This window comes from Zootoca vivipara, chromosome 6, assembly GCF_963506605.1.
Source record: "Zootoca vivipara chromosome 6, rZooViv1.1, whole genome shotgun sequence".
Taxonomy (NCBI): domain Eukaryota; kingdom Metazoa; phylum Chordata; class Lepidosauria; order Squamata; family Lacertidae; genus Zootoca; species Zootoca vivipara.
In genome coordinates, this window is record NC_083281.1 from 87,577,450 (window position 1) to 87,595,064 (window position 17,615).

At 50.1% G+C, this 17,615-nt stretch overlaps 1 protein-coding gene across 1 annotated transcript; it reads right to left on the reverse strand.

Moving 5' to 3' along the window:
* Positions 1 to 4,209: 4,209 nt before the first annotated feature.
* On the reverse strand, positions 4,210 to 17,615 carry DRAXIN (dorsal inhibitory axon guidance protein). Its single transcript, XM_035120449.2, has 6 exons — positions 17,288 to 17,615; positions 11,284 to 11,769; positions 8,747 to 9,046; positions 7,432 to 7,515; positions 6,552 to 6,641; positions 4,210 to 4,495 (listed from the first exon to the last, which is right to left on the reverse strand). Exons 1-6 carry the CDS (start codon positions 17,322 to 17,324, stop codon positions 4,383 to 4,385), a joined length of 1,110 nt encoding a protein of 369 aa, XP_034976340.2. The 5' UTR covers positions 17,325 to 17,615; the 3' UTR covers positions 4,210 to 4,382.

Here is a 17,615-nt window from a genome sequence, read left to right on the forward strand (position 1 = left end):
CTCCTCCTTCGGCAACAAGGGCAGCGCCAAAGCCCGGCCAGCTCCAGGAACCGGAGCCGCTCCGGAGTGGCGCCCCTTTTAGCAACAGCAGCTGCGCCACCGCCGCTCTCTGGCTCAGAGCATTGCCACCTCCTGTGATGCGAAGGGGCCTCACTCTGAGCATGTACGGAGAGCGTTTCCCGCTTCCCCCCAAGTAAGGATTTCAAGGCTGGTACCCCAGAACACAGGGACCCAGGTGGCGCTGTGGGTTAAACTACAGAGTCTAGGGCTTGCTGATCAGAAGGTTGGCAGTTCGAATCCCTGCGACGGGGTGAGCTCCCATTGCTCGGTCCCAGCTCCTGCCAACCTAGCAGTTCGAAAGCACATCAAAGTGCAAGTAGATAAATAGGAACCGCTACAGCGGGAAGGTAAACGGCGTTTCCGTGTGCTGCTCTGGTTCGCCAGAAGCAGCTTTGTCATGCTGGCCACATGACCCGGAAGCTGTCTGCGGACAAACGCCGGCTCCCTCGGCCTATAGAGTGAGATGAGCGCCGCAACCCCAGAGTCGGACACGACTGGACCTGATGGTCAGGGGCCCCTTTACCTTTACCCCAGAACACATAAAAACCGCAGTTTATAAAAGCAAACTGTCTAACCTGAATTATTTCCTGCCTTTGTGAAGGCGGAGTGATGTATCCACGGAATTAATTGATGTCGCCTTTTGCCGCCCCAAAGAACGCAACAAGAGAAAAACATCTGCCAGACTTTTAGAAGACATCTGAAGGCAGGCAGCCCTGTTTAGGGAAGTTTTTAATGTTTAACAGACCATTGTATTTTAATATTTTGTTGGAAGCAGCCCAGAGTGGCTGGGGAAACCCAGCCAGAGATGGGCGGGGTATACATAATAAATTATTATTATATTATTATTATAACAATTGGTGCCTCTAGCTGTGAGGTATCTCTGACCATGGGCAGAGTGCCTTCCCACCTACGCCTTGAACAAGAGGCTTCCCCCCCCCTTTTAGAAGACTTTTAAGGTCTGTGTTCCACCAAGTACATGCAGAGTGACTCCCCTCCCCCAGGGACTGAAACCCAAGGGGGTTTAAGGGGGCGAAATAGAGCATGTACAGAGAACCTCCAACGCCCCCAACTGAAGCAGAGCCGGGTTTAGACTCCAAATCCCAACTGTCCCAGCCAGGACACCCCCCAGTTAAACCGCAGGAGAACGGAGGTCGCTCTCTGCTGCGGCCCATCCTAACACCCCACTTTCCAAGGCTAGCGAAATTCCCCCCCCCCTCCTCCAATGCCAACGGAAGCAATGTAGCGATTTTAATCTGTTTGTGCCCTGGGTGTCATTTCTTTCTGGCCTTGCAGAGTTTTCGCACCCAGTTTTCTTCTGCAGGAGCGATAAAGCAGGACAGCGAGAATCCTTGCAGGAAAGATAAGGGGCAGAGAGTTACAAAAACGGGGTTTGCACCAACGGTCCTTTGCAAAAGGAGAGGCCGCCGGTCCATGCAGAGCATCTCCTTTGCCCGCACAGGCTCCCAGCTTCATTCTCCGGTATCTCCAGCAAGGACTGGCCGTGTCCCCTGCCTGAAACCCTGGAGAGCTGCTGCCAGTCAGTGCAGGCTATACTGAGCTAAAGGGGGCCAGTGGTCTTTCCTGTTCCAAAGCAGCTTCCTACATTTCTAGGTCTTGATCTGAGCAGTAGAGTGTCTGTTTTTCATGAAGATGGTCCTGGGTTCAATCTCCGGGTAGGGCTGGGAGACACTGTTGCCTGGAATCCTGGAGGGCCCTTGCTGCCAATCATCGTCATCATAATTTATTATTTATACCCCACCCATCTGGCTGGGTTTCCCCGGCCACTCTGGGCAGCTCCCAACCGAATATTAAAAACACGATAAAACATCAAACATTTAAAACTTCCCTACACAGGGCTGCCTTCAGATGTCTTCTAAAAGTTAGATAGTTGTTTATTTCCTTGACCTCTGGAGGGAGGGTGTTCCACAGGGCGGGCACCACTACCGAGAAGGCCCTCTGCCTGTTCCCTGTAACCTCACTTCTCACAGGGAGGGAACTGCCAGAAGGCCCTCAGAGGTGGACCTCAATGCCTGGACTGAACAATGGGGGTGGAGACGTTCCTTTAGGTATACTGGACCGAGGCCGTTTAGGGCTTTAAAGGTCAGCACCAACACTTTGAATTGTGCCCGGAAATGTACTGGGAGCCAATGTATGTCTTTCAGGACCGGTGTTATATGGTCTCGGCAGCCGCTCCCAGTCACCAGTCTAGCTGTTGCATTCTGGATTAATTGTAATTTCCGGGTCACCTTCAAAGGTAGCCCCACGTAGAGCTCATTGAAGTAGTCCAAGCAGAGCAGTCTGTGTATGCAAATACTGTACTAAGACAGCTAGAGCAATGGCCTGTCTTGGCATAGGACATCGTCTTATGTTCCTATTTAAATCAACCCATGCTTTCAAAGCCATGAGGACTAGAATCTTGCTTTATTCATTGGGGAAGAGGCAAAGTTCAGTTGGCCTGAGGAAACCCTCTGAACCACCAGAGACTGCCAGACAGTGCAGACAGATCTGAGCTAGATGGACTATTGATTTAAAACAGGGGTAGGCAACCTAAGGCCCGGGGGCCACATGCGGCCCAATCGCCTTCTCAATCCGGCCCGCGGACGGTCCGGGAATCAGCCTGTTTTTACATGAGTAGAATGTGTCCTTTTATTTAAAATGGATCTCTGGGTTATTTGTGGGGCCTGCCTGGTGTTTTTACATCAGTAGAATGTGTGCTTTAAAAAAAAATGCATCTCTGGGTTATTTGTGGGGCGTAGGAATTTGTTCATTCCCCCCCCAAAAAAAATAGTCCGGCCCACCACATGGTCTGAGGGATGGTGGACCGGCCCACGGCTGGAAAAGGTTGCTGATTTAAAACAAAAACAAAACCCTGGCTATCTGTTGGCTCAGCATGCAATGATATTGGATATTCTGCTGGCATAGGGAGGGAGAAACTAGAAAGGACTGGTCACAGAATGTTGAAGGGCAGTGCAGGTTCCGAAAGCAAAGTGCGAGGTCCGTTTGGCTGCGTGGGAGAGGGTGGCAGGAGGGCACTTCTGAAACAGCCCAGATTTTGGGGGGTGGGGGGGCGGTGCTTGCAGCAAGCTCATCTGATACTTCAAAGATAAAGCAGCCCGGATGCAGTTGTGTGAAGGATAACTATCTCTTTATTTACATCTCATCAAAATAGGAACATGCAAGCACATCACGGCATTGACTAAAGGGGTAACAGGAGGCGATCCACTCCCTGCAACCAGAAACATTCTTATGCTCTTCACGAGGCAAATATCCACCCCCTTTCCCCACCAAAGGACCTCCCCCACTCCTAAAATAATGATAAATAACTGAGATTCGAGGGTGCTAACCAAATGAATTAGACGCTGAAAGCTGGCAGGGAATGCTTAATTGATTTTTAAAAAGACGATGTCCTGGATGAGAAGGAGGTGCTCGTAAGCCATGGCGTGGCTGCTAAGATTCAAGTTTCTAGACCTGGTGGAGGTGAGCTTGGCAATGAACAGGAAGCACTGGGTGAAGAGATGAGGAAGGACTTTGCAGGCCTCCTCCCAACTGATAGGAAGCAGAAGCAAATTGATGTGTGGAAATTAATGGATAATAAGCAAAAGTACTGTACTAGGAATTGGCTGTGAAATTCAGATTCTCGTGGTGCATCCTTTGAGTGATGTCTGTGTCCTCTGGATTTGGGGTCCTTAAGTCTCAATGCAGCAGACCAATGCAGCTCAGGCAGGCTGCAGGATTTATTCCTCACTCCAGACTTCCCAGTCAACAACATGACATGAGAACGAGAGGGGTGCGATTCTTGCTGATTCCCTGCTCTAGCTTCCAACAAAAGTTTATCGTTCTGCCCCATGGCTCACTCTGTGTGTGTGTGTGTGTGTGTGTGCGCGCGCGCTTATAGTATTCAATTGCTCCCAATACAGACACTCCCAGAGGAGTCTGCCTCCAATAAAGAGGGGACTCCCCCACCAGGAACAGGGACTCAGAAAGAGCAGCAGCAGGCACACTCCAGCAAGCTCCTCTTGGGAGTGTTTAATTCTTAATTTTAGCAGACCAAATCTGCTAAATCCTTTGGGGAGATGTAAAATTGTGCCTCCAGATTTCATAGCAGCATCGAATCGAAGAGTTGGAAGGGTCATGTGCCCCAGCCCCCCCCCCCCCGCAATTTAATTATCTTCCCCTGTTATGCACTTGAAAATCTTCCCCTGTTATGCACTTGTCTCAATCCCAGCTCAGCTTACTGCGTCTGAGTCATTTGGTCTGTGTCCCTCCCGGGTGACACTAGTTATAAATTAATTCCTCCTGCTTCCAGGCCCAGAGAAAGCACCCTAGACATTAATAAAGGATCCTTGATCTCCATCAGCGGACTCTGGCTCCACGCAGCGGCCTTTCCGCCGGGTCACCCTGCGGTTGCGGTGAAATTTGGCGTAGCAGCGTAGGCCTAAATGGGGAGAGAGGGGGAGGCTTTGAGTGAGGAGAACAGCAAATCTGTGGTGAGAAAAATTCAACGTTTCCTCACCCCAAGGAGAAATCAACTTTCTCCCAAGGAAAACAAAAACAGATTTTTAAACCTGATAGCGAATATTTAAAAGGTCTACCTGGATATCTAATTTCCAGTAAATAAATCACGGCAAATGCATCGTTCCCTGTCCTGCACACATATTTTATCCTCACAACATAGCTGCCAAGTCCGGATCGTAAAGATCCGGGATCGGCAGCGCGCGCATAACCGGAAGTTGCGTGACGCAACTTCCGGTGGCGCTTCGCCCTTCTATGGGCACCAGAAAATGGCGGCGCCAGCGCCGGAAGTCGCTTCCGCGCATGACCGGAAACACGTAAAAGCGACTTCCGACGCCGGCGCCGCCATTTTCTGATGCCCATAGAAGGGCAAACCGCAACCGGAAGTCGCGTCACGCAACTTCCGGTCATGCGCGGAAGCGACTTCCGACGCCGGCGCCGCCATTTTCTGGTGCCCATAGAAGGGCAAAGCGGCACCAGAAAAATGGCCGCCGGGAAGAAGCAAATTAAAGGGACAATGCCGGGATTTTCCGCCAAACAGGAGACCGCCGAGAAACGGTAAGAAAAAAGGGGTTTTCCCGGCGGATACGGGATACTTGGCAGCTATGCCTCACAACCGCCCTGCAAGGTAGGCCAGTCTGAAAGTGAGGCTGACACCCCCCCCTAAGCAGGTGCCTTTGTGGCTGGGCTGGCCCTGCCTTGTTCTCGGTGTCTGATGGCAACTCCTCACTGATTTGAGCACCCCATAGGAGAGGCTTGCTCCCCAGTGCTTCCCCCCCTTCCTTTCTCCCCTCTTATTCTTATGATTATTTTATTTTGGCAAAGTAATAATCATAAACAAATAAGAATAAAAATGTGCGCCCCACCATCAAGACCATTTGATTGTAACTATCCAACCTCCCAAAATTTCAACATTTCTTGCAATGGTTTGATCCCTTTCCGTTTTAGCAGTACAAATTTTGACAAACACCTTCCACGTCTCCTCGAAATCATTTCTCCTGCATACTCCCTGTCTTACCTTAATGGCACATGTTAATTTATCATTCATAGCTATATCCCACACCTCTTTATACCATCATTCCATTTTATATTCTGCTTGCCCCTTCCACTTCCTAGTCATCATAATGCACGCAGCTGTCAATAAATTTGTGAGCAAGTCCTTCATAGCCTGCGAACCTTCCATCCCATCGTAAATTGATAATAATGCTACCTCTAGACCAGGCATAGGCAAACTCGGCCCTCTAGATGAATATTTTGGGGTGACAATTCCCATAATCCCTGACCACTGCTCTTGTTAGCTAGGGTTGATGGGAGTTGTAGTCCTTAAAATATCTGGAGGGCCGAGTTTGCCTATGCCTGATCTAGACTTTCGGTCAGCTTCAACCCAGTGATTTCTGTTATCTCTTTAAACACACTATGCCAGAAAAATTGTACATATTTACACCCCCACCACACACGAACACAATTCCCAGTTTCCTGGCACTCCCCAGTGCTGTGTCACTGGGGAGGGGGACAGCTTGAACCCTCTCCCACCAGCAGGGCCGGTGCTAGGGTTTTTGGTGCCCTAGGCGAGGTCAACTTCTGGCGCCCCCCCCCAGTGTGAATGGCTAGCCCGCCCCTCGTCCGGCAACGGCGGGAGAAGAAGAAAAAAAGGAAGCTGCAGCCTCGCTTGGCCAGCAGCTTCTTTTTAATTTTTTCTTCTCCCGACGTTGCCGGGCGAGGGGCGGGCCAGTGAGGAGGGGCGTCACGCCAGTCAGACACTAGCGTGGCGCCTCGCTAGCCCACCCCTTGCCCGGCAACGTCGGGAGAAGTAAAAAAAAGAAACGAAGCCACAGGCGAGGGCAGCGGTGGCGGGCGGTGGCTGGGGGGTTTGGGGGCAGGCTGGGCAGCGCCCCCTCCATTTTGGCGCCCTAGGCGATGGCCTAGTTCGCCTAAATGGACGCGCCGGCCCTGCCCACCAGGCAAGCCTCAGCCCTCACCTTCTGTGCACATACAGTCATCGTAGCATTTGTTGTTAAGGCCGCGGTTGTGGGGTTTGCAAAGGTGCTCCCGTAGATCACAGCAACACCCTGTCAATGCAAAGAGGGAAGAAGTTACGAAACATCCAAACTCTCTTCTCTAGCTGCGTACGGACCACAGTGTTATGGGATTTGGGGGGGAGAGAGGGGGTCAGTCTGGATGACCTCTGTGGATCCCTGCCAAAGTGGTGGTCCTGCATCTCAGAGTGGGCTCCGTTGCCATGGAGACAAATAGGTGGGCCTTTTCCTGCCTCACCTGGATGGATGCCACTGTATCCTAAGATGGAGAACAACAGGCCAAGGGGGACTGTGATTTGCCTGATAGGTTTTTTTGGCCTGTGCTGGAAGTTGGAGACACAGAGATATGTCTTGCTTCAGGCCGGACTTGGGGTGCTCCCCTAGAAACCTAACGGGGAAGCAAGAATCTGTTGGGGTTGTTAATTACGGTAGCCCTTCCGTCCCATGCTCAGGTTGCAGGTGTAAATAAAACCGTATACTGTACGGTATTCTAAATACACCACAGTCTCTGTCAACCAGGAACCCCTGGAGTCTCTCAATGCCTGAAGTTTGGGATCGTCTACAATGATATACTGTACGTAGTCACAGACTCCTGGGTACTGTAGTTTGTTAAGAGTGCGGGAACCTCTATGAGGGGTAAACTACAGTTCCCAGGGTGCTTTGGGGGAGTCATGTGCTTCAAATAAGCTGTGATGTGGATGTCTTCGCTCCTTTGGGTTGGTTGAGGAGGGGCAGGAGGGGGGTGCAAGCTCTCCTCAGGACACCACATACAATTCTGTGCTCGCTTCCACCGACGCTAGTCCTCATGAAGGCTGCTGCTCACCTGGGAGGCAGTCGAGGTGATGGTCGCAGGACTCTCCCTCGGCGGGGGTGGTTTCGTTGCCCCCGTTCTTACCACGCTGTTTATCTAGCGAGGGAGAAAGCGAGAAAGGATAAGAAAGTGGAGGTGTAGGGTGGAGTATAAAGACCTGCGTTTTACATGCGCAGGATTCCCATCCATTGCCCCACCCACTTTTTCCTCTGGCCACACCCACTGCCAGGAAATTGGCCCTGGAAGGTTGTTCACAAACGTATGAGACCCTCAGGCCTGGTTGCAAATCGGCAAGAACTTAATATTTCAGCATTGATAGTACACTTTGGAACTCCCTGCCTATTGATGTCAGGCAGGTACTATACTTCTTCTGGCCAGCTGGTGTGTGTTTTAATCTGGTTTATAGCTTATTGTCGAGTTTAATTATTTTGGGGAGGGTTTCCCATAGTTGTTTTTAAGTACAGTGGTACCTTGGTTCTCAAACACCTTGGTACTCAAATGCCTTGGTTCCCAAATGCCGAATACCTGGAAATAAGTGTTCCGGTTTTCGAACTTTTTCGGAAGCCAAATGTCCAACACAGTTGTCATCTATTGTTTCTGGGGGTCCTGCACCAATCAGAAGATGCGGCTTGGTTTTTGAACATTTTAGAAGTCAAACGGACTTCCAGAAGGGATTAAGTTCGAGAACTAAGGTACTGCTGTATTTGGCATTTTTGTTTTTGCTATTTATTTTGCGTTTTTGAGGCTTTTCCAGTTAATTTGTTTTTGTGACTGTGTGGAACCCAGTTCAGCTACTGATTGATTGATTGATTGTGTGACTGCGGAAATGGATAAAAGCCCCCCATCCAAACAATGACTATCATCAGTGTAGGTAAGAAAAAAAATTGATTTTAATTTTTATCATCTACCATACTGTCTTGTTTATTTCATAGTACAGTACATTGATTATTGCTTTCATTTTATGGATCAATGGTCTCGTTAGAAAGTAAAATTCATGTTAAAACTGCTGTGTTAGGGGTTGTTTTTAAAAGTCTGGAAAAGATGAATCCGTTTTGCATTACTTTCTATGGGAAAGCACGCCTTGGTTTTGGAATGGACTTCTGGAACGGATTACGTTTGAGAACCAAGGTACCACTGTATGGGTGTTTATTGTTTTATTCTTTCCTTAAACCGCTTCGAGGGTGTTTTTGTTTTTTTTATAAAAAAAAGCAATCAAGTGGCATATAAATTTTGTGAAATAAATAACCTGGAGTCCCCTAGGGATTGGGACCTTCTGAACTACACCCCCACCCACCCCACAAAAAGGAGATGATAAAACAGGACACACCTTTCCTCCGGATTGAAGGCCACATATCCGGCCGAAGATCTTCGTAGTCAGTCCAGTCAAAGAGCGTCATGTCCAGGGTGGGCATAACATCCCCTTCCTGCCTGACTCGCACCCGGGGCCGGGCGGACGTTGCATGGAGGGCAGGGGGCTCCTCGGTGGATGTCTTTACCATGGGGCCCAGGGAGGAGGTGGGAGGCAAGCCGGCCGAAGACCCTTCCCCGCCATGGAGGGTCTGAAGCTGCTCCTCAAAGCTTTCGGGTTTCTTGTACAGGGCACTTGGACCCGGGTCAGAAGCTCTTCCTGCAGGAGGTTGAGAGTGCGAGATCAGAGCGAAAAGAACAACCGGACGGAGAAAAGGTTCTCCTCCCTCTCTCATAGTGCAAGAACCCGAGGGCGTCCCGTTATTCTTTTTATTATTTGATAAATTTCTATTCCAAGCATCACAGGGCAGTTTGCAATATAAAAGCACAAAAATCAGGCCTGGCTCTAGGTATCGTCCCAGTGGCGCGGGGCGCCGGGCTGGCAGGGGGGGGCGCCGGAGCGATCTCAGCGCCAGGGCGCCCGACCTGCTTGAGACGGCCCTGACAAAAATACATAACGTCATAATGAGAGAAAACAATAACTCCCTTCCTGTGTTGAAGCTGAATGTTGTAATGTTCAGGACGGGGGGGGGGGAGAGAATACTTTTCCAGTTAAACTGTGGAACTCCCTCCTGCAGGAGGCAGCAATGGCCATCAACTTGGATGGCTTTAAAAGAGGATTAGACCAAGCATCCCCAAACTTCGGCCCTCCAGATGTTTTGGACTACAATTCCCATCATCCCTGACCACTGGTCCTGTTAGCTAGGGATCATGGGAGGTGTAGGCCAAAACATCTGGAGGGCCGCAGTTTGGGGATGCCTGCATTAGACAAATGCATGGAAGAGGAGGAAGTTTTCGATGGCTGCTAGGCACAATGGCTGTGCTCCGCCTCCACAGTGAGAAGCAGTATTGCTTCTGAACACCAGCTGCCGGGAACCACAGGAGAGGACAGGGGAGGGTCCTGCTTCCAGGCCTCCTCTGTATGGCTGCGGTGAGAACAGGATGCTGGACTAGATGTGCCATAGGGCTGATCCCGCAGACAGGCTCTTCTTACATTCCTATAGAACCTCCAAGCCCAGAGGCAGTCTATCTAGTTTCCTAGGTCTGTTGGGGAAACTTGGCCCCTGTGAGAACTGGATGCTGGACTAAATGGGCCATTGGCATACATGATCCATCAGGGCCCCTCTGATCTGCTCTTATGGGCGGTTCTCGCCTGAGGGGAAGAAAAAGAACCTGGGCAATGCAATTTTAGCCTCACAACAACCCTGAGAGGTAGGTCAGGCTGAGAGGCACCGAGTGGCATGCCCTCCAACATTTCCCCGATGAAAACAGGGACATCCTGCCCAGACACTGAGGTGGTGGTTCTGACGGTTCCCTCACTGCGAGAAGCAAAGCTACAGGGAACCAGGCAGAGGGCCTTGTTGGTAGTGGCACCCACCCTGTAGAATGCCCTCCCATCAGATGTCAAAGAGATAAACAACTACCTGACATTTAGAAAACATCTGAAGGCAGCCCTGTTTAGGGAAGTTTTTAATGGGTGACATTTTAATGTATTTTAATCTTTGTTGGAAGCCCGCATGGGCGGGGTACAAATAAATTATTATTATTATTATTATTATTATTATTATTATTATTATCCTAAGGAAAACCGGGACATTCCGGGATCAAATAATAACCTGGAACCGCTGCTGGAAATCTGGGACTGTCCTTGGAAGTTTAGTTTAGTTTATTGTTACGGTTCTCGACCAGCATACACATATATACATAAAACAATCCAAAATGCAATCTAAAATATAAGCAATAAATATAAACCACTTTAACCATTATAGAAATTATTAGATAAAAGAAGGTATCACTACTTGGGAGGGTATAGCAAATGGTAGCAATGGATCATCTTTGGCTCTGTCCTGAAATTTTTGGGCACTACTAACTAGGTCGGCTCGGATTTTTATGGTTCTAGCGCAGAACTTTTTGCTGTCACATTGGAATTAGCATCTGAAAGAAGCCACTCTATATAGAAATTGTCTGAGCATCCAGGAAGCTCAGCCCGTGTCATGTGGATGAGCTCGCCTCACACCTCCTCGTACTGTCCTTCGAAAATAGGGATACTTGGAGGGCCTGGATTGGCTGAAGGTTACCCAGTGAGCTCCATGGGGCCTCTGACCCCACCCACTTTCCCATCTGGCCCCGCCCACTACCAGCATTCACAACCCCCAACGTGCACTGGAAGGTACCAAACACGGAGATATGGCCCTTGGGCAGGCATCCCCAAACTGCGGCCCTCCAGATGTTTTGGCCTACAACTCCCATGATCCCTAACTAACAGGACCAGTGGTCGGGGAAGATGGGAATTGTAGTCCAAAACATCTGGAGGGCCGAAGTTTGGGGATGCCTGCCCTTGGGCCACGAAATCCTCCCTACAGCCCTGCTGTGTGGCCTTCTGCCCTTGAAAGATACCTCTGTGCTGCCTCAACCTGTCTCTCCGGCTGTGCCGCCGGTGGTCCCGGTTCTGCTTCTTCACCCGTTCGGACCCAGGGGCGTGGTTTTCCTGCTCGGGATACGGAAACTCAAAGCCCAGGAAAACGTCCTTTTGCCGGAGGCCTGCCGGCCGTTCCATCCACCCCAGGTCATCCCCCGATGCCAGTCGGCTGAGCACCCGCAGGCCAGTCCCTTCCCTGCCCCCTCTGGGCGCTGGCATGCCATAATGGGCCCGGTCGTGTTTGCCAAGGCCGCCGTGCCCGCGGTGGTGCGCCGTGGTCCGTATCATCATTGGGTGTGGCCAGGCATCCCGGCTCGGGAAGCTGTTGCCAACCTCGGGGAGGTTGGGGGGCGCGGCAGGCCCGGGGTCGAGGGAGTCCGTGGTGCAGACAGCCAGGAGGCAGAAGGCAAAGATGGTGGAGGCAGAGGGCGAGGCGGTGCAGGCCATACTTCTAGGTGCCTCACCTGTAACGGAAGAAGCAGGGTGTCAATTTGCCGTTCACCAATTGCATTTTATTTCCCACCTGTACACCTGTTCAACATCAACTTCGTTGGACTGGTCATGTTGTGCGCATGACTGGTGATCGTCTTCCAAAGCAACTGCTCTATTCCGAACTTAAAAATGGAAAGCGTAATGCCTGGTGGTCGACAAAAGAGGTTTAAAGACTCAAGGCAAATCTTTAAAAATGTAGTATAAACACCGACAACTGCGAAACACTGTCCTGCGAGAGCTCCAATTGGAGAACAGCCTTTACCAAAGGTGTCGTGGGCTTTGAAAACGCTTGAACTCAGGATGAAAGGGACAAACATGCGAGGAGGAAGGGACGCTTGGCAAACCCTGACCGTGATCAACTCCCGCCCGGAAACCTATGTCCCCCACCGTGGAAGGACGTGTGGATCCAGAATTGGCTTACAGACTCACTGTAAAGACCATGTTTATGGAAAACAATCTTACTCGGCTACGAGTGATTGCCAAAGAAGAAGACGCCTGTCAGCTCAGAACACACAAGCCTCCTTCTCCCCTTGCCTGATTTTGTCCTCACAACAACACTGTGAGGTCGGTTAGGCTGAAGGACAGTGGTCGGCCCAAGCTGTGTTCACGCAAGACACTTTTGTAAAGTTCTGTTCTTGCTATCAAGTGGTGTGCACTGCAATGCGCTCTCTGTGGGGCCTACCTTTGAAGGGGATTCGGAAACTACAACTAATCCAGAATGCGGCAGCTTGACTGGCACTGGGAGCAGCCGCCGGGACCTTTGTAACAAGACCTACATTGGCGCCTAGTAAATTTCCGAGCACAATTCAAAGTGTTGGTGCTGACCTTGAAAGCCCTAAACAGCCTTGGCCCACTATACCTGAAAGAGCGTCTCCACCCTCATCGTTCAGCCCAGACACTGAGGGTCTTCTGGCGGTTCCCTCCCTGCGAGAAGTGAGGTTACAGGGAACCAGGCAGAGGGCCTTCTCAGTGGTGGCACCCGCCCTGCGGAACGGCCTCCCATCAGATGTCAAGGAGATAAAGACCTATGCAACTTTAAGAAGTCATCTGAATGCAGCCCTGTTTAGGGAAGTTTTTAATGTTTGAAGTTTTATTATGTTTTTTTATATGTGTTGGAAGCTGCCCAGAGTGGTTGTGTGTGTGTGTGTGTGTGTGTACACACATGAGTCTCCGCAGAGAATCTTGGGAACTGTAGTTTGCGAAGGGAGCTGTAACTCTGGGTGGGGTAAATTACTAGCCATGATGAATCTACTCTGCCTCCACAGTTGGAGGAAGTAAATGTTTCTGAATACCAGTTGCTGAAAACCACAGGAAGAGAGAGAGACAGCACTGTAGTGGCTGGGGAAACCCAGCCAGATGGGCGGGGTATAAATAAATTGTTGTTGTTGTTGTTGTTGTTGTTGTTGTTGTTGTTGTTGCCTCAGGTCTTGCTTGTGGCTTTTCCATCAGGCTATGCTGAGAGCAGAATGCTGGACTGGATGAGCCGGTGGCCTGATCCAGCAGCCTCTTCTTAGCTTCTAACAGGGCCGGCTCTAGGTAGACCCCCGGTGGCACAGGGCACCACGGCACCGGCCCGCCAGGAGGGCGCCGCGAGCTGCGCACGCCCGCTGGCTGGCCGGTCGACCGGTTCAACAACTGCGCTGTGCCTGCCCACCCGCCGCGGCGCCGCACAGCAGCGCCTGTGGCAGCCACACTGCGCCCGCCCGCCCACCGCGCTGGGAAACGGGGCGGGGGGCGCCGGAGGGATCCGTCGCTCCACGGCGCCAGGGGCGCTTAAGACGGCCCTGGCTTCTAAAAGCACATTCCTTCCCCCTCCTGGGAACTGTAGCATTCTGTGCATTTCAACTCTGTTTTGTGTAAACTACAGTTCCCGTAATTCTTTTCCTGGTAGGAAAAAATTGGGACAAACAAACACACATTTTGAATGCTGAGTCTGCTTTCCTGCACCCAAGAATCACATGCAAAGGCAGCCCCAGAATGCTTTCATGTGCAAATTATGGCCATAAATCAACCTAGCGTCTCCCTGTCATAGAAGAGCGACCCTATGTGTGCAGGGGTGCCTTCCAATAATGCATTGCCGCATGCCAGCTGTTGCACCGTGCCACGCCAGGGTTGTTCTGCCAGATCTGGTTGGCACTCCCAGCCTGCCTGTGCCACACAGCTGGCTTGTCTTCAGTGGAACAAAATCAGGAAGCTGAAGATGCCGAAGCAGATGGCAAGCAGCGGGCCACCCAACTTGTCACTCACACACCCGACCTTGGAGTGAAAAATAAAACTCTGGCGGGAAAATCCCCGGCCTTCCCAAAGTCAAAAGCCTAGTGAATGAGCCTCCAAATGATGACAAACACCTTGCATTTAGAAATCTAGCATAAATGCCTTGCATTTAGAAATCTAGTATAAATGCATTGCACTTAAAAATCTAGCACAAATGCCCCACATTTAGAAATCTAGTATTTCAGGGAGAAGGGTTCAAACTTAACAGAATCCCTCCGCTGCTATTTATTTACTTACGGCGTTGATATACTGCTTCATCATTGGCATTTGCAAGCAGTGCGCATCAGACAAACCATACGGAGTAACACAATAAGATCACCATGAAACAAACTGAAACCTGAACATTACCTTCAAACACCTACTGGAATACAAAAGACTTCGTTGTATGCCTGATGCGCAGCTAGGAAGTTGCCTGTCTAATCTCATGGGGGTGGGAGTTCCACAGGCTTTGGGCATACAACACTGATTGCCCAGCTTCTGGTCGTTATAAGCCGTGCAACAGAGCCATGTGGGACTGCCTGTAGTCTTCCCCCAGGATTTCAGTGATAGGGCAGGGATATAAGTTGTTAAGGGCCTCATAAATTAATGCCGGCATTAGCTTTGGAGCCCTGGAGTTATGGTCTCTCAATAGCTTATCCCAGGCAAACTCGGCCCTCCAGATGTTTTGGGACTACAACTCTAATCATCCCTAGCTAACAGGACCGGTGGTCAGGGATGATGGGAATTGTAGTCTCAAAACACCTCGAGTTTGCCTATATGCCTGGCTTATCCCCATCAACAGTCTAGCTGCATGATTTTGCACAAGCTGGGGCTTCCAGTTGAAGTCCAAGGGCAGCCCCACAGAGAACACATTGCAGTAGTCAAGCCTATGCACCTACCTGAACCTTAAGGAGGCCTTTCTCTGTGTTCTCCATCACTCTGAAGTCCAAAGCGAGTTTTCCCTAGCTATGGAATGCCCCATCTACCAGAGCCCACAGAGACACGAGCGCTGCTAGTTTTAAGTCTTTTCTGTCCTCTCAGGCCTATTTTTTAAAATGTTAGCCTCTGTGGTACTTCTGTTGGTTTTTCGTTTCTGTACTTGATGGTGATTTTTGTCCTGCCTGGTTGCCTAGAGAAGCATTCTAGTGCACCATAGGCGACCAGCCAAGTTGCAATTTCCCCCCAGCTAGCGTTTTTCTGTGAAAATTGACAGATCACAACGGAAGCATGGCCTGCCCTGAAAGGAAATTGGGGTGGGGAGGCATCAAGCGTCCCCCTTGTCAGCCAACATGCTAACGGCAGCCAAGTAAATGTTCCAGGATTTTTCCTCCACCAGAAGGAACATGTAAAAAGGGGGGGGGGGAATCGAAAGTGACGGAAACCAGATTGGCGTCTGTTACTTTACCAAGGCCAAGGAAACAGAGGGACATTATCAGCAGCAAGAAAAAAGTTGTAGCAGCACGCTCTCTCTCTCCCCCCCCCCCCGTTCTTCCACAAAGCCCCTTTTCTACAAAGATATATCTGAAGGAAGAATTAGATTCTGTGATGGTTGATCACAGTGGCTGGCTCCCTGCCATTGTCTTGCCTGATTATCTCACATGCCTGCAGCAGAAAACTTTGGTGGAATTGCAGCAGGGGCTGGTGCAGGCACAGATGTGGCCCTCCAGGCTGATCTACTTGGCCCTTATCACTCCAGGCCACGCCCCTTGGCAGTCCGGTTTTGACACCTCCTAGAGAGGAGATTTTCAACTTTTCTGGGTCCACAGCTCCCTTAACCAACTACATTATTTCTGCGGCACCCCTTTCAGAAGCCCAGTTATGTCAAACCTTGCCTGTTTCTAATTCTGAAAGTTAAATTGTTGTAAGCTGGCCCAGGACCTTTTGGTGAAGTGCAGGTAAAAAAGGTAAAAAGTAAAGGACCCCTGGACGGTTAAGTCCAGTCAAAGGGGTTGCGGCGCTCATCTCGCTTTCAGGCCAAGGGAGCTGGTGTTTGTCCACAGACAGCTTTCTGGGTCATGTGGCCAGTGTGACTAAACCGCTTCTGGCGCAACGGAACACCGTGACGGAAACCAGAGCACACGGAAACGCGATTTTCCACTGAGCCTCTTGGGCTTGCGGATCAGAAGGTCGGCGGTTCGAATCCCTGCGACGGGGTGAGCGCCCATTGCTCTGTCCCAGCTCCTGCCAACCTAGCAGTTCGAAAGCATGCCAGTGCAAGTAGTTAAATAGGTATCGCTGTGGCAGAAAGGTAAGCGGCACATTAAAATTTATTATTAATATTAATATTATTATTTATACCCTGTCCATCTTGTTGGGTTGTCCCAGCCACTCTGGGCAGTTTCCAACACATACTAAAAATACTGTATAATGAAACACCAAACATTAAAAGCTTCTAAAAGTCTTCTAAAAGTCAAATAGTTGTTTTTCTCCTTGTTGAAACTGATGAGATGACTTTCCTCAGGGAGGGTGCCGCTGCCGAAAAGGCCCTGTGCCTGGTTCCCTGTAACCTCACTTCTCGCAGTGAGGGAACCCCCAGAAGGCCCTCGGAGTTGGACCTCAGTGTCCGGGCTGAATGATGGGGGTGGAGATGCTCCTTTAGTATAATACTAATTATAATTAATTCCAATCATAATGTTGTTGTTGTTGTTTAGTCGTCTAGTCGTGTCCGAAATTCACCTGCTCTTTTCCCAAGCCAGATCAGAAAACAAGAAAATGTTTTAGAATTCATCTATAATTGGGGAAATTATGCCTAATTTGATATTTCGACAAGCGCTTAGAACGTCCTCCAGGCACTTTTAATATGATTTTGCTCATTTTCTTACACATACAACAGAACCATCATTATGAAGCATCCCAAGCCTGTGGCAAATCTGGAGCTATACTATACATCGATAGTCTTTCCATGGACTTTTTGTTACTTTAGCCCACGTGAAACTGCTTAATCATTGAATTATTGAATCACAGAATTGTAAGGTTGGAGGGGACCCTAAGGATCGTCCAACGCCCCTGCAATGCAGGAATAAGCAGCTGCCCCATACGGGGATCGAACCTGCAACCTTGGCGTTCTCAGCACCAACTGAGATATCCAGCCACTATTTTATAATTTGGTTTTTCGTCTTTTAATTTTCAGCTGTCCTTTCAGCCGTTCTCTCGGTTCTATATACATTCCATAACGGGAAGGGGGGAAAAAACTCTTACCACCACCCACAAATAAAACGTAATAATGAATAGTACAACCTCTGGGTCCAGCCGCCCTTTCCCCAAGCAGGATCATCGAAGAACCAAGTCTGGTTAAAACGGGGCCAGTTGCACCAGCCAAGACTTATTATCCTTTCCTCCCCCCCTAAAAAAAAGTCCCACTGTGGCGTATATATATTTGCACAAAGCCGCTTGGCAATCCATCAAGCCAGTTGGCATTTTCGCCGGGCCGGAGGAACAGGTGCGGCGTCGTGCTGGCTGCGCGGTCTCCACGGCGCCCGGGCGAGGGAAGCTTGCGCGCGTCCTTGGGGAAGAGCATTTGAAAGGGCGTAGAGAGAAAGAGCCAGAGATTGTGCTGAAAAGACGC

What these genes read in the sequence shown, in the direction of transcription:
- DRAXIN (XM_035120449.2), bottom strand. Translation starts at nt 17,324, where the DNA reads ATGATCCTGCTTGGGGAAAGGGCGGCTGGACCCAGAG. An exon ending in AAGGGCGGCTGGACCCAGAG is followed by an intron (nt 11,770 to 17,287) that starts GTTGTACTATTC and finishes CTTCCGTTACAG; the next exon opens with GTGAGGCACCTAGAAGTATG. An exon ending in TGACTGTATGTGCACAGAAG is followed by an intron (nt 4,496 to 6,551) that starts GTGAGGGCTGAG and finishes CTCCCCATTTAG; the next exon opens with GCCTACGCTGCTACGCCAAA.